General features: G+C 48.6%; 1 protein-coding gene across 4 annotated transcripts in view; it reads left to right on the top strand.

Moving 5' to 3' along the window:
- Positions 1-12,568, top strand: part of diaph1 (diaphanous related formin 1) — a 102,452-nt gene extending 89,884 nt beyond the window's left edge. For 3 of the 4 annotated variants that reach the window (XM_030367958.1, XM_030367959.1, XM_030367960.1), the window contains 2 exons: positions 615-704; positions 10,173-12,568. In XM_030367958.1, the coding sequence (XP_030223818.1) occupies positions 615-704; positions 10,173-10,348 (266 nt within the window). In that variant the 3' untranslated portion in view covers positions 10,349-12,568. Of the gene's footprint in view, positions 1-614; positions 705-8,882; positions 8,927-10,172 lie in introns of all 4 variants that reach the window. The other variant, XM_030367961.1, reaches the window with a different exon arrangement.
- The last annotated feature ends 1,284 nt before the right edge of the window (positions 12,569-13,852 follow it).

Here is a 13,852-nt window from a genome sequence, read left to right on the forward strand (position 1 = left end):
CACCAAACCCCCCACACACACACGCACACACACAAACACGTGGCCTTTGTAGTTGTGTGGGTTGTTGTTTTCATTATGTCCCCATCATTAAGCCCTGTCTCCACCAGTAGAGGTGGTCGTGGTGAATCTGATGTTGTGACGTAGAAAGGACCCCCCCCCCCCACCCACCCACCCACCTCTTTAGTAATAGCAGGCGCCTAACTGGGTCACTGGCCTATCTAGGTTAATATCACCCATGGGCTCATGTGACTGTTCTAACCCTCCTCCATGTGTACATGCTGGATCGCGCGCGTGTGTGTGCGCCTTTGTGTGTGTGTGCGCCTGTGTGTGTGTGTGACCGGCCTGATTGTCAGTGTACTTCATCCGATTAAATGCATTAATCGTTAATAAGGTGATGGGTGCTGCATGTTATTGTGGATGTGATTTATCTTCCGGTCTCATGATGTGTGTAGATAGTCATAGTTATCTCTGTAGTTATTGATAGATTTTTCATGCAACTTTTGCATCTGTTCCAACTGTATTGTCCCTTGAGTTAACGATGGTAACACGACCTGCTGGATGAATAGAGGTTTATCTTATCTTATATTAAATGTAGATGCTATGTTTCTCCACAGAGGGCGATGAGACTGGTATCATGGACGGCCTGTTGGAGGCGCTGCAGTCTGGCGCTGCATTCAGGAGAAAGCGGGGACCACGGCAAGCAGGTACTCACACACATGACGCTGACTTTCTCTCACAGGCGCTGGAGGTTCCCATATATATATATATATATATATATATATATATATACCGTGGATGTCGTGTTTGGGTTATTTGTAGATTTCTGCTAAATGTTCATAGCTCCTACCGTGTAGCCCCTACTGTATGGAAGCTCATTCTCTCTCTGTGTCTCTCTCTCAAGATTTTGCCCTTTCTCACTCTTTCCTGTAGCTGTCTCCCTCTTCCTCTCCTTCTATTTTTCCTTTTTCCCCTCTCACCCTCTTTCCTGCTCCGTCTCAGTTCTTTCCGATAACTTAAGTCTCTTTTTCTATTTGTAATTTTTTTTCTTTTTCTCCCTCTTCTAGCTCTATCTCTGTATTTTTCCTCTTAGTGAATCCCCCTCTCTCTTTGTCTCTCTCTGTCTCTCTTCCTGTCTCTCTCTGAGGCGGCACAACAACAGATTTGTTTGTGTTTCTCCGTGTCTCTCGCCCATCTGCTGTGTGGCTCAGGGCGTGACCGGGGCTGAGGGGACACAGCCTGGCTGGCGGGGCTCCAGTGTAGGGGGGGCGGGGGGGCTGTGTGGTACAGCCTGGTTAAACAGGGGGAGGTCGGGCAGGGTGCCTGGGCATTAACCCGGGCCTAAGGGAACGGAAGGCATTAGTGGGTCTGAATGGGCCAGGTGAGGTCCCACCTGTGGAGAATATCGCGGCTGGCGGAGGTTCATACACTCCTTTTGTGTGGAACAGAATCAGTGCATCAAGCTTTGTTATTGATTCTGGTTTTGCTTCCTAAAACTTCCTAAATGCAAATAGGTGGTCCTTTGAGATTATTCATTCATGTTGCTTTTTTTATATTTTCCTGGCAGCTTGTCAGACAAAGGAACCGATGGTGGGAACATAATGCGATGAATCATCCTCTGTGGGGCATGAAGAAACATATGTGCTGCAGATATATTATTTATGATCACATTTCCAACCTGAGACGTCTCACTTGTGAAACAAGGTAGACGGAGGTGCGTTAAACAGCCAGGACCCCCGCCATGCGGACTGTGTTCCAGATGTCTCGTGTTGAGCCGGCTCTGGCTTCCTCTGCCCGTTAACGTCACTCAGAAAGACCAAACAGCCCGTAACAGTTCAGCGAGGTCTCGGGTGTCTCCTCGTGCAGGATCTACCCCACCTTCCACCGGTGCCTCTGTGTGTGTTCACATACCCTATTGATCTGCTCTGTAAGCCCCGACTGAGCCTCTTCACCGTAATCTGCTTAGTCTCTCACTCTGCCGCCCTGGCCCGCCGCCCAATCCAGTTACCCTCCTAAGACACTGGACTACACTGTAGTCTCTCTTCCTACCCACGCTCGCTCTCTCTCTCTCTCTCTCTTGTTTTGATCTCGTACACACAGTAGCAGGAGTTCCTCCGCTGGTAAACACGCAGGCCGCGCCGCGGGTTGTTTACAGGGTGATGCGGCCTGGCGGGGCTCGCGGCGGCGTGATAGATCGTCTTACTAGCATGGCCGCCCCGCTGGGGGAGAGAGAGAGAGAGAGGAAGAACGCAGGCTGGACCACGTGTGGGGAGAGATCTGGGGTGCGCAGGGGGAAGGTGTGTGTGTTTGCAGCCCACGCATGGCCAGTGTTCACACATAATGGGAGCATGTAGGGGGGAGGGTGGGCGGTGTGTAACCCGATGCCTTGCTCAATGGAAGCCAGATGTGGAGCAGTGGCCCAGAGTGTGTATTTGGATTGTCTCCAATCCCGATTCCTTTTTCTCTCTCTTTCTTACTTTTGCGATCCCACTCTCTCTCTCTCTCTCTCTCTCTCTCTCTCTCTCTCTCTCTCTCTCTCTCTCTCTCTCTCTCTCTCTCTCTCTCTCTCTCTCTCTCTCTCTCTCTCTCTCTCTCTCTCTCTCTCTCTCTCTCTCTCTCTCTCTTACTGTACTCCAGCTCCCATTCTCCAGACCCCCCCCCCCCCCCGCCTTTTGTCCTGCAACAGAGGGGACGAGGAGAGGAGAGGGTAGTGGACGAGGAGAGGAGAGAGAAGCGGACGAGGAGAGGAGAGGGTAGTGGACGAGGAGAGGAGAGGGTAGTGGACGAGGAGAGGGTAGTGGACGAGGAGAGGAGAGGGTAGTGGACGAGGAGAGGAGAGGGTAGTGGACGAGGAGAGGAGAGGGAAGCGGACGAGGAGAGGAGAGGGTAGTGGACGAGGAGAGGGTAGTGGACGAGGAGAGGGTAGTGGACGAGGAGAGGGTAGTGGACGAGGAGAGGGTAGTGGACGAGGAGAGGAGAGGGTAGTGGACGAGGAGAGGGTAGTGGACGAGGAGAGGGTAGTGGACGAGGAGAGGGTAGTGGACGAGGAGAGGGTAGTGGACGAGGAGAGGAGAGGGTAGTGGACGAGGAGAGGAGAGGGTAGTGGACGAGGAGAGGAGAGGGTAGTGGACGAGGAGAGGAGAGGGTAGTGGACGAGGAGAGGAGAGGGTAGTGGACGAGGAGAGGAGAGGGAAGCGGACGAGGAGAGGAGAGGGTAGTGGACGAGGAGAGGAGAGGGTAGTGGACGAGGAGAGGGTAGTGGACGAGGAGAGGGTAGTGGACGAGGAGAGGGTAGTGGACGAGGAGAGGAGAGGGTAGTGGACGAGGAGAGGAGAGGGTAGTGGACGAGGAGAGGGTAGTGGGCGAGGAGAGGAGAGGGTAGTGGACGAGGAGAGGAGAGGGTAGTGGACGAGGAGAGGAGAGGGAAGCGGACGAGGAGAGGAGAGGGTAGTGGACGAGGAGAGGAGAGGGTAGTGGACGAGGAGAGGAGAGGGTAGTGGACGAGGAGAGGAGTTGGGAGGTTGAAAGAGTTGACAAAAGAGTGAGAGGAAGAAATTGGGGCCCCGGTTTGAGGTTAAGCTGCCCCAAATACTTTCAGGCTGCCTAATGTGGCGAACAGGAAGTGTGTATGTGTGAGCGAGTGTGATATTCTCTGAGTAAGACAGGGTTTAAAACCCCTGGTTACATGTTCTAAAAGCCGCTCCAGAGCTGTTAAATAGTCCAAATACCCACTGTTGTTCTTTGAGTATTCATGAGTTTCCAAGTATGCGCGGTAGCTATGGTGCATTGGTCTATCAGCAGACTACGTCACTCATGTCAACACTGGGAACACATTAACAGCACACTCCTGCCACATATTGTGTTTGTTTCCAAAGAATGTATTTATACTGGGCTACCCTGCTAGTCTCAGGGCTTCTTCTGCTCCAACACAAACCGAGGAGTCAGTCAGATGCCGTATTCTTTCCCCAACGTTGAGTATTTCACTCCCTGACCTGAAAGTCCTGGTTCTGTTGAGTTCTACATTTCAACTAACAACGCTAGACGACGATATAACCGTCACTGTCTGTGGACTGCTTCATTAATTTGAATGACTCCAGAGACACATTTAACTGTGTCCTACTCAGAGTGGCTGGTCACTGAGAGCCATCCATGCTGGGCTGTGGGGTGGTTTTCCATGACTAGGAATACCAAAGGCCTTTCTTTTGCATAGAGACACGTGGTCTTCACAGCTGGGCAACGCCGTAAGCCAGAGAACACACACAATAGAAGAGTGTGTGTTTGTTTGTGTGTGTGTGTGTGTGTGTGTGTGTGTGTGTGTCAGTTTAGCAGGGCTTGCGGGCGGATGTGGGGGGGAGGGGGCTGCGTTGGGTGTATGGCCCCATCAGCAGGCCAGATACAGCCCCCTTTATTCACCATGTACTCTGCATCTCTATTCTTGGAGCCTCCTACATAATGCATCAGCACATCCTCACAGTGGGCTCCTCAGCCAGCAGCCACACGGTCACTGCTAGGCCTTTCACACCCAGCAGTAGCATTGTGTAGCCCCTGCTTCCACAACCTCGGATGGAGTCTCGCATCAAAGACACCAAGTGACACTCTTCCTAATCCCCGCATCAATGAAGATGTCTTTAGTGTCCTTTTTCATTTTTACCACTTTAGTTACTCTGGCTATTTATTGGCTCCTAAATTTAGAGCCACGACTTGTTAGAATTGTTTCTCTGTCTTCTGGCAAATGTACCTATTCTAAGTCGCTTTGGATAAAAGCATCTGCTAAATGCCGTATATGTAAAATGTAAATGTTAAGACACCTTTTTGCGATATACGGCTCCCATCGTATCAGTGGGCTGAGAAAACAAATCTCAGTAGAGACACGGTTCACAGGCATCCTCTGCCAGTTTGAAACTTTGAAACTGATACCTGATGTGAAATGTGTGGACTTGGTGCCTTTTGCGGATTTTGCAATATCAGCATCTTCTCAGTGTAAATTTGCGTGGGAGTGTCCTCATAGAAGTGCAAAGGTCCTGATTTGTACTACAACAAACATAGACGGGTATTAATAACAGGGGATCTATTGCTTCAATAGTCCCATAGACTGGTGTTTGTTGACGAGTTCACACAGAGAATAGTTTCCCTTCAGACGATCTCAGGCTCCTCTTTCAAACCATTGGGCCTGGTGACGTCACATCTGACACATCAACACATTTGTGCTTTGTTTCTGCGGAATTTGATGCAGGCCATTTCCGCCTCAAGAGTTCAATTCATATTTGACAGGGCTCTTTTCAAGAGGTACCAATCACCACAACATCTCCAGTCATGAACGTATTATCCCGATCTCTTCCACCTAGATGAAACAACATCCCGGCACACCTCTGTAAAACTTCTCTTGGTACTCCCACGCAGTTCAAAGACGTGACGAGGCTTAAACCTAATTTCACCCGTGGCGAAATTCCAGCGTACCTCCATGACTGGCTCCAACGCCTCCTCCCTCCCCTCCCCTCCCTCCAGCTCCCCCTCTCCCAGCTGTAGGCCTGTCTACGTCACGGCCCCGTCTTTAAAAGGCCCAAAGAGGCTGCATTCAGAGTCTTGTCATGGAGAGCCATTGTGTTCCAGTGTGACTGAGGGCCCAGCCACGAGGCTGGGGAACCCCTCTACACCCCCCTGCTCACCTCTGACCTGTCATTTAGCCCACCACTGTGTATCGGAATGGGTGGGTGGGGGGGGGGGGGGGCAGAGGGAAGGGGTTCACAGCTGTTCTCCTCCGTCTGTCTGGGTCGCTCTTTCTCTGTTCTACCCCCCCCCCCCCCAGTTCAGCCATCAACAAAAGCACGCACGCGCGCATATGTTATCTGTGTGCATACTCATACAGGGGCACTGCGTTCGGTGCGCGTTTGCATACCAATACATGAACTCTGAACAGATGTCTTGCGCTCCACAGGGCAGTGTTTCAAACTTTATTAACCTTAAGACATAATAACCATACCCCCACACACACTCACATTCCGAACACAGGGCCAATGCTTCCATTTTGATATTTTCATAACCTAGTATAGTGTGTCTGTGTGTGTGTGTGTGTGTGTGTGTGTGTGTGTGTGTGTGTGTGTGTGTGTCCCTCCCCAACACAAAAGAAAGTGTGCTGGTGTTCGGATAGGAGCGATGAATCTCAACTCTTGCCATAGCCCCATCTGCCAGGTCATGACCCAGGGCCCCCCCCCCCGGCAGCCAATTACAATGACTGCTCGCAGACAAAGAGCCAATCACAACAGAGCGTGAGGATAAAAGTGGCCCCGCGACAAAGGAGGCACACGCCTCACACTGCAGACGGCCTGCTCTTCAAACAGCAGTGTCATGGAGGACATAGGAAAGAGATGTGGCCCCACAGCTGGGGTGGACACACACACACACACACACACACACACACACACACACACACACACACACACACACACACACACACACACACACACACACACACACAAGGACACACTAAAGCAACAATACAAGCCAATAGGAAACCCACTCTGATCGAGCCCCTTTGTGACGTCACTGGCCTGCCTGCAGTCTCCAATGAGACCATGCACACAGGGCACGACCCACCTGTGTATATAGAGTAAGCACACACACACACACTAACTCACTCACTCACTCACTCACTCACTCACTCACGATACACACTAACATTCTCATACACACCAGTTGTGCCCCTTCCGGGACATCTGCTCCAGTGTATCAAAACAGCACCCATCGCACACACAAACATATAATACACACTCCTAAATACACAAATATAATATATAAAACACAAACACTATATAACACACACGCACGCATATATTATATATAAGACACACACTCATTCATACACTCACACACAATACACACTCACATACTCATACACACCAGTTATGCCCCTTTTGGGACATCTGCCCCTGTGTGTCACACCATCAACCACACACACGCATGCTTCCACCGGTTGCTAGGAGCTGAACACACCCCGTTTGCTAGGCGCCGTGGTAACCGGCGACGTCATGCATTCCCATACTGCCCCACTGCGTGGGCGTCGCTGGTGTGTTGCTGGTGTGCTGCACACCGCTGCCTCTAGGAGGCGGTATGTGCGCCCGGTATTGGCCGGCGCCCCGGGTGAAGGAGCCATGCAGCTGTCTGCATCAGGCTCTGCAGCATCATGTAGCACGGGGCCAGGCTGTGGGCGTGTTTCAGTCAGACAGCCTCTGATGCAGCATAGACAGTTCTGCGTGGGTCATGCATGCTATGATATGCTAGCCACCGTCCACTTCTCTGATTGCCTTCCTTGCCTTCTGTTGTCGTTGGGTCTGGTATTCACGGTTTCTTTATGGACAGCAGGCGGAGACGCCATTTTGGGGTAGTTCTCCTCAGGGCAGAGGAGGATGTTGATTATCTTCCCACACACAAACAGGTCATCACAAAGCTAATGAATGAAGGTTTTCATTAAAAATCTCTCTCCCTCTCACTCTCTCCTCCCTTCTCTCACCCACCCTTTGATCTCTGTCCCATAAACCTGATCTGACACGTTGCCGTGCAACAAAGAGTCCTTCTCCCCTCATCAGCACCGTCATTACGCCAGCTCCCGCTGTTTTAATTGACAGCACCTGATCTGTTTTATTTATTTTACGGCCTCTTTCAAATCTCCGCTTCCTCTGTGCGGTTGTGTGTGTGTGTGGTTGTGTGAGAAGCGTTAGAAGGTGTTATGTGGTTGTGGGTATGTCCCGTTCCCTACTGTTGGACCCTCCAGTCCCTCGTTCCAGACACATGGGGAATACAGAAGGAGTCCTCATGTCTTATAATCGGTTTTAACATCCTGTCTGTGCAGGAAGCTGCCGAATATATATATATATATATATAGATCTTCATGTCTGTGCTAGATTACCTGGCCTACTTGAATCAAGCATTCCTTCATTCGTGTTATCAATATGCAAGTTTCCATCGAGGACCTTCCAAGTCACCATATGGAACGGGGAATATCTCAGAGGAAACGAGAGCATCTTTGGATGGAAAGAGAGCCCTGTACTGTGAGCTGATAGCATTGTGGACCCAACATCCCCGTAGAGAAATCAGTGATGCATTGACTGAGCATGTTGGGAGAAATCCTCAGTGCACCAAATAAGTTTCCCCTTGCACGTGAACACTGCATCCAGATCATTCTCTTGGCATACAGCCCCTCCACACCTCTCGTTCTCCCCGCCTCTGAGAGGGAAGGAGAGGAGGAACGCTGTCATTGTGGCTCTCAAAGTGTCCTTCTATGTGTGGCGTTTGTATTATTTTGGGACAGGCTTCATGCATAATTCACGCACACAGAAGCACACTCTGCAACAGGGTCATTTACATAATGTCTAATTAGGCAGTTTCCGGAGTGAGGGACAGGAGAGGGAGGGAGGGAGGGAGGGAGGGAGGGAGGGAGGGAGGGAGGAGGTGGGGGTGAGAGGATGGAAATAGACGTGGAGAGAACGTCATGAATCTGAAAAGTTAGTTTGGGGCTTGTGTGTGTGTGTGTTATCTGTGTGTGAGTGTGAGTGCTCTATGTGTGAGTCAGTGCTCCATTTGAGCGCATGCGTGCCTGTGTGTGCGCGTGTGAGTTCTTGCGTGTGTGTGTGTGTGTGTGTGTGTGTGTGTGTGTGTGTGTGTGTGTGTGTGTGTGTGTGTGTGTGGTGTGACAACAGGGAGGGCTCTGTACCTTGCTGCGTGGGGAGGGATCGGGGCCCCAGCTGCCCGGGGCCAACGTCTGTTTGGCCCCAGCTGAGGCTGGCGTCTCTAAGGGACGGGCCGACCGTCAGACTCTGAGCCACTGAAGGCTCCTCTCTCTCACCTCTCTCTCCTCCCTAACTTCCTGTCTTCCTCTTCCTCCTCCACAGACTCAATCCTGTCTTTGTCACAGCTAGTCCTGGAGGCGGGTTCGGTAACTGTGCCTCTGTGTGTGTGTGTGTGTGTGTGTGCGCGTGCTTGCACATGTGTATGTGTGTGTGAGATGCAATTTATTTGGATTTGTCATTTTAATGTCATTTTGTCTTGCATTTTGTCCGTTCAATCCATGATTGCATGTTACGGTGTGTATGTGTGTGTTTGCATCTTCTTTTGTTTGTGTGTCCCAACTCATCTTCGAACACACAGTCACACACCCAAATGTACACACACAAAGACTTTCCAAAAGAGCCCTTGTCACCTACAGATAGCATGTAGCGTAGCATGTAGCACAACAACCCCCAGCGCATACATCCACCATCTCCCACTGACCTATATATCTCAAAATGGCCGCTGCCGCACAGCTGGCTTCCTACGCAGGAACATATATAGAGAGGAAGCAGAGGGGGGGAGGGGGGGTTATGTATGTGTTTTGTTTGCGTTGATGTGTGCGCATGGGGGGGGGAGAGGTAGAGAGAAAAACTAAGCAGGAATAAAGGACTAAAGACGACAGCATCCTCAGGGTGCAATCTGTCACGCTCATTCTAGTCTCTAGTCTCTCTCTCTCTCTCTCTCTCTCTCTCTCTCTCTCTCTCTCTCTCTCTCTCTCTCTCTCTCTCTCTCTCTCTAATATTTTCCTCTTGTTCACTGTTTTCCAGCTCATATTCTCCAGCCCCCCCTCCTGCCTTTTGTCCTCCCTCTGTATGAAGCATCCCTCCCTCCATGTCGCCTCTCTCTCCCCATCCCTACATATGTTTTCTCCTCTCCTTGCATCTCATTCGTTTCCACTGTCTAATCTGACATGAGTAGTGAGAAGCTTTAGCCACGGCAATCCACGGATAGATACATATATATATACACACAAACGCATAGCCACTTATTCCCTGTCTGTCAGTGCATGTATGTGTGTGTTTGTTCCAGGCTGATGGTTATATGACTGTACTTCGGAAAGCAAGCATCCATGTTGTGTTGCATCCTGTGCAACACATGCCCTGGCTATCTGTTGTTTGTGTGTTGTCAGATGTCAAGGATTAAGGAAATGCACTGACTGTTTATTTACAGGATGGCATGCAAAACCAGTTTTGGCTCAAACTGGATGTGCTTGCCTCAGCTGGGCCCCTGTTGCATGCTACTCATAATGTGTGTTACCTCATGGCATGACACATGTTTGCATGAAAATGGCATGATGTCAATCTGACCTCCAACCTCTTCTCTCCTTTGTTGTTTTTCTCCATCTCTGCCAGCCAATCACAGGCGAGCTGGACACGCAGTGACCAATCTACTGGCCAAAGAGCTGATGCAGGAGGACCCACAACCAGCCGGACTAGGATTTAAGAAGATAAAGAGGGAGGAGCCTATGCTGGAGGGGGCGGGATCTTTAGAAGACCTGTTGGACGAAAATCTTTCTCGGGCCAATTAGAACTCTCTAAAACTCCAGAGTTAACCCCCAAACAGAAAGGGTCCCGGGTCGACCGTAGCCAAACAACGGCAACTTTGAAGCTTTGCTTATCCCTAAAGACAGACTGATCTGGCCCTGCTCCTCCCAGGCTGGTGGACCTCCCTCTCACGTCGTCATGGCTCCCTGAACGCCCCTCACTGTCGGCCATTTGTTACCGCCATAGGCACCTAGCTGCTCTCTTCTGCATCTGCCCCCGCCATCTTCGGCTCTCTTTTACCTTTGCTCTTTTTGTCTTTTTTATTTTCTTTCGTTTCAGGCCCGCATCGAATCCATTCATAGTTCTGTCTCTCCCCATAAGTCACTCATCAGGAGAATCCAAAGACTTAACTCGGGAGCAAGCCGCAATTTACAAGATCCGCCGGTAGCTTGGCTTCAATCACGCTTTGATTTGTTATATTTCTGGTGTTTAATAACAAATTGTGTACTTTGTGTATTTCAATGGTTTTATAAACATTCAGACGCTCTTTTCTCCCCAAACCCGTGCGCTTCTGTACTACTAGATGAATGTGCGTCAGTTTATACTTTACCTTAATGTGTATCATTATTTCTGTTTAAAGAACCACTATGTGCCAATCAATACAATCTTCTGTCCAATCACGCTTGGTGTTGGACAGGTGTGTGGACCAATCAAACCTTTTCTCACAAGTTGTTGAAATCCCACTGGTGTATGTTGATGTTGTGGTGAAGGGATTCACTCGTTTTTTGGAGACGTTAAATGCACGGGTGTTATTCTTTATTCGTAGACGTAAGCATACATTAAAAGCACTGTATCCACACATGTTGAAAATGGTACAATTAGGTCCTAATGCAGATATGTAAACCCAAACTTACAGAGATGACGTCCTTTAACCCCATATCAATAAATGCGCCAAAGCAGGAGTAATAGACCCACGTCCTTACTCGTAAGCCAATCAGAGCACAGGCGATTGTTACCGATCTCAACGAATGTATGTTGGTGACAGTGGGTTGGTTTGCATGTAGTCAGTTGGGTCTATTTAGTGCTGCGAGGTAGCACTGTAATCTACACATGTGTGCGTTTGTGCGCACATTGTCTATTCTCAACCATGCATTTGTGTATGTAACTGTCCTTTCGGCCACCTGCAATAACTGCACATTGTAGACCATTGTCATTAATTAGTTTTCATAAACAGCACAACACTTGAAAACAGCCCAAAATACTGCGTGCGTGCGTGTGCGTGTGTGTGTGTGTGTGTGTGCATGCACTTGTGTGTGTGTGTGTGTGTGTCATTTGTTTGCTGAGCGTCTGGTGTCAATGTTTCCTATTCGTGGACCATCAGAATAAATGTTGCCGTGATGTCTCAGTGTAGATGTTAGCCTTCAAACAGGAATTTTGAGAGATACTCTGGACCACGGTTCATTTGATACGCAGCAATATTTATTCCTATGCAAACCGACTGTACACGACCACAGCATCAGGATGTAGGGGCAGGGAAGAGCATATCAGTAGAAGATGTGTTTCACACAGCAGCACAAAATGGAAGCCAATATTTGTTATAGTTCAGACGATGTGTGTGGAGATTTCACTGTTATTGAAGAAACTAAGTCGGGGAATAGCATTATATGCACAGGGAACCATTCGCACTTAGCAGACTAATATAGCATTCCATGGAGCAGCATGATGGCAACAAGGGGAATAGAAAATCAATAAAGGCAACACTTGTTGCGCTAAAATTAAAAGCAAATGGTTATTGTTTATGTGACTGCAATCACCAAAGCTATGCTAACAGGTCACCAACAGGTGATGGATTATCTCCCAACAGCTCTCATGTCAATATGCAAACGCTCAGCCTGTCTTTTAATTTGTTCCACATGTTTCATCTCCAGATGGAAACTTCCACGGGAGCATTTCTGATGTGGAGCGGTGGATTCAAATATCTTAAGATATCATTCCTTTTGTCGATTTATATTGATTGTTATTTGTTTTGATTTTTTTAAAGAGATTTTTATGTAATTTTTTTTTTACAGTTAATTTTAATGTATGTGATTTTTTGGACCAAATAATGTACAAGAGTGGTTTGCTTTGTTTCAGAACAATTCCATTTTGCTTGCTTCTGAAACGCCACAAAGTCTTGTAGTTAGTGGAAGGCTCTTGCATAATGTACACATCTGTTACAGAATGTGTTTGACTTTTTGTTGTAATAAAATGTCACTCGTAACAAATGTGTGTGTCAAACTTTTCTTCTTGGTCCCGAAAGGTATTCCTTTTAAAAGCGGGTTTCTCGGCATAGGTACGTTAAAAGAGCAGTCGGAATACTTTTCTCCTCAGAACCTCTCTCTCCCATCTCATAAACACAACTCGGCTGTAAAGATATTCCATGAAAGTTGAATTGGCAGAGTATGAAAGGAATGTATAAACAGTGGTTATGCAAACGTAAAACCAGACAAACTGTCGAAGTTCTCAGATGAGGGCCGGTGTTCCCTCGCTACAGCGAGCTAACTGCTGAAGAAGAGGGAAAATTAGCCCGACATTCCTCATCTTAGTGTTGTCCAAGCTATTATGCTATTGCCAAAACTCAGCTATGATATATAGCCTAGCTTCTAATACACACATAGAAGCTAGTTGCCACACAGAGGTTTGTATCCATTTGACCTATTTAACACACCGTGCTGAGTTTACCAGGATGATTTCGGGGTCATCCCTATGTTCCCCAGGTCGTATGTTCCCCGGGTGCAAAGGGTTAGGGTCAGAGTTAGGGTTAGGGTTAACCCTAAACCTAACCCTAACCATAAACAATCGGAGGAGAGCCATTCTAACCAATCACAGGCGAATCAGAGGCGAAAAAGGCGGTACTTGCCCCTACCATCCTACGAAAAAAAGTTCCCCGGTCACATACAAAGCGGGGAACATAGGACCCGGGGAACATAGGTACGCTCCCATGATTTCAATGTTAGTTTGAGTAAACGTAAACAGACATCTAGCAAAAAAACCTGAAGACTGTAATCACATATTTACATGGAGACGTGTGAGTGGTTGTGTGTGTTGGCAAGTAAGTCTTCCTTTGCTTTGAAGACTGAAATAACTAAGCAGCCATTCAGAGGCATTGATCCTCATCAAACTACACCTTGAAGCCCACTGTGACCTCCTGCCTCTTACTGGCACATGTATGGCCCTCCATGTGACATTTAAATTATACAATCATTTCTAGAGTAATTGTGTGTGTGTGTGTGTGTGTGTGTGTGTGTGTGTGTGTGTGTGTGTGTGTGTGTGTGTGTGTGTGTGTGTGTGTGTGTGTGTGTGTGTGTGTGTGTGTGTGTGTGTGTGTGTGTGTACGTGGCCTGCACTTTTGTATTGACCGTGGCCCAGTTGTGTTTGCTATTTCTGAGGTAGGATTCAGTATGTGGGTGAGAAGCTGGAATGTAAATCCATTATTGTTGCGGACTACAAGAACTTCCATCTCAGCAGAACACACTGAAACGGAGGGTGGCTGTGGCCACAGCTGTTGG

The sequence above is a fragment of the Gadus morhua genome, chromosome 10, assembly GCF_902167405.1.
Source record: "Gadus morhua chromosome 10, gadMor3.0, whole genome shotgun sequence".
NCBI classification, from domain to species: Eukaryota; Metazoa; Chordata; class Actinopteri; order Gadiformes; family Gadidae; genus Gadus; species Gadus morhua.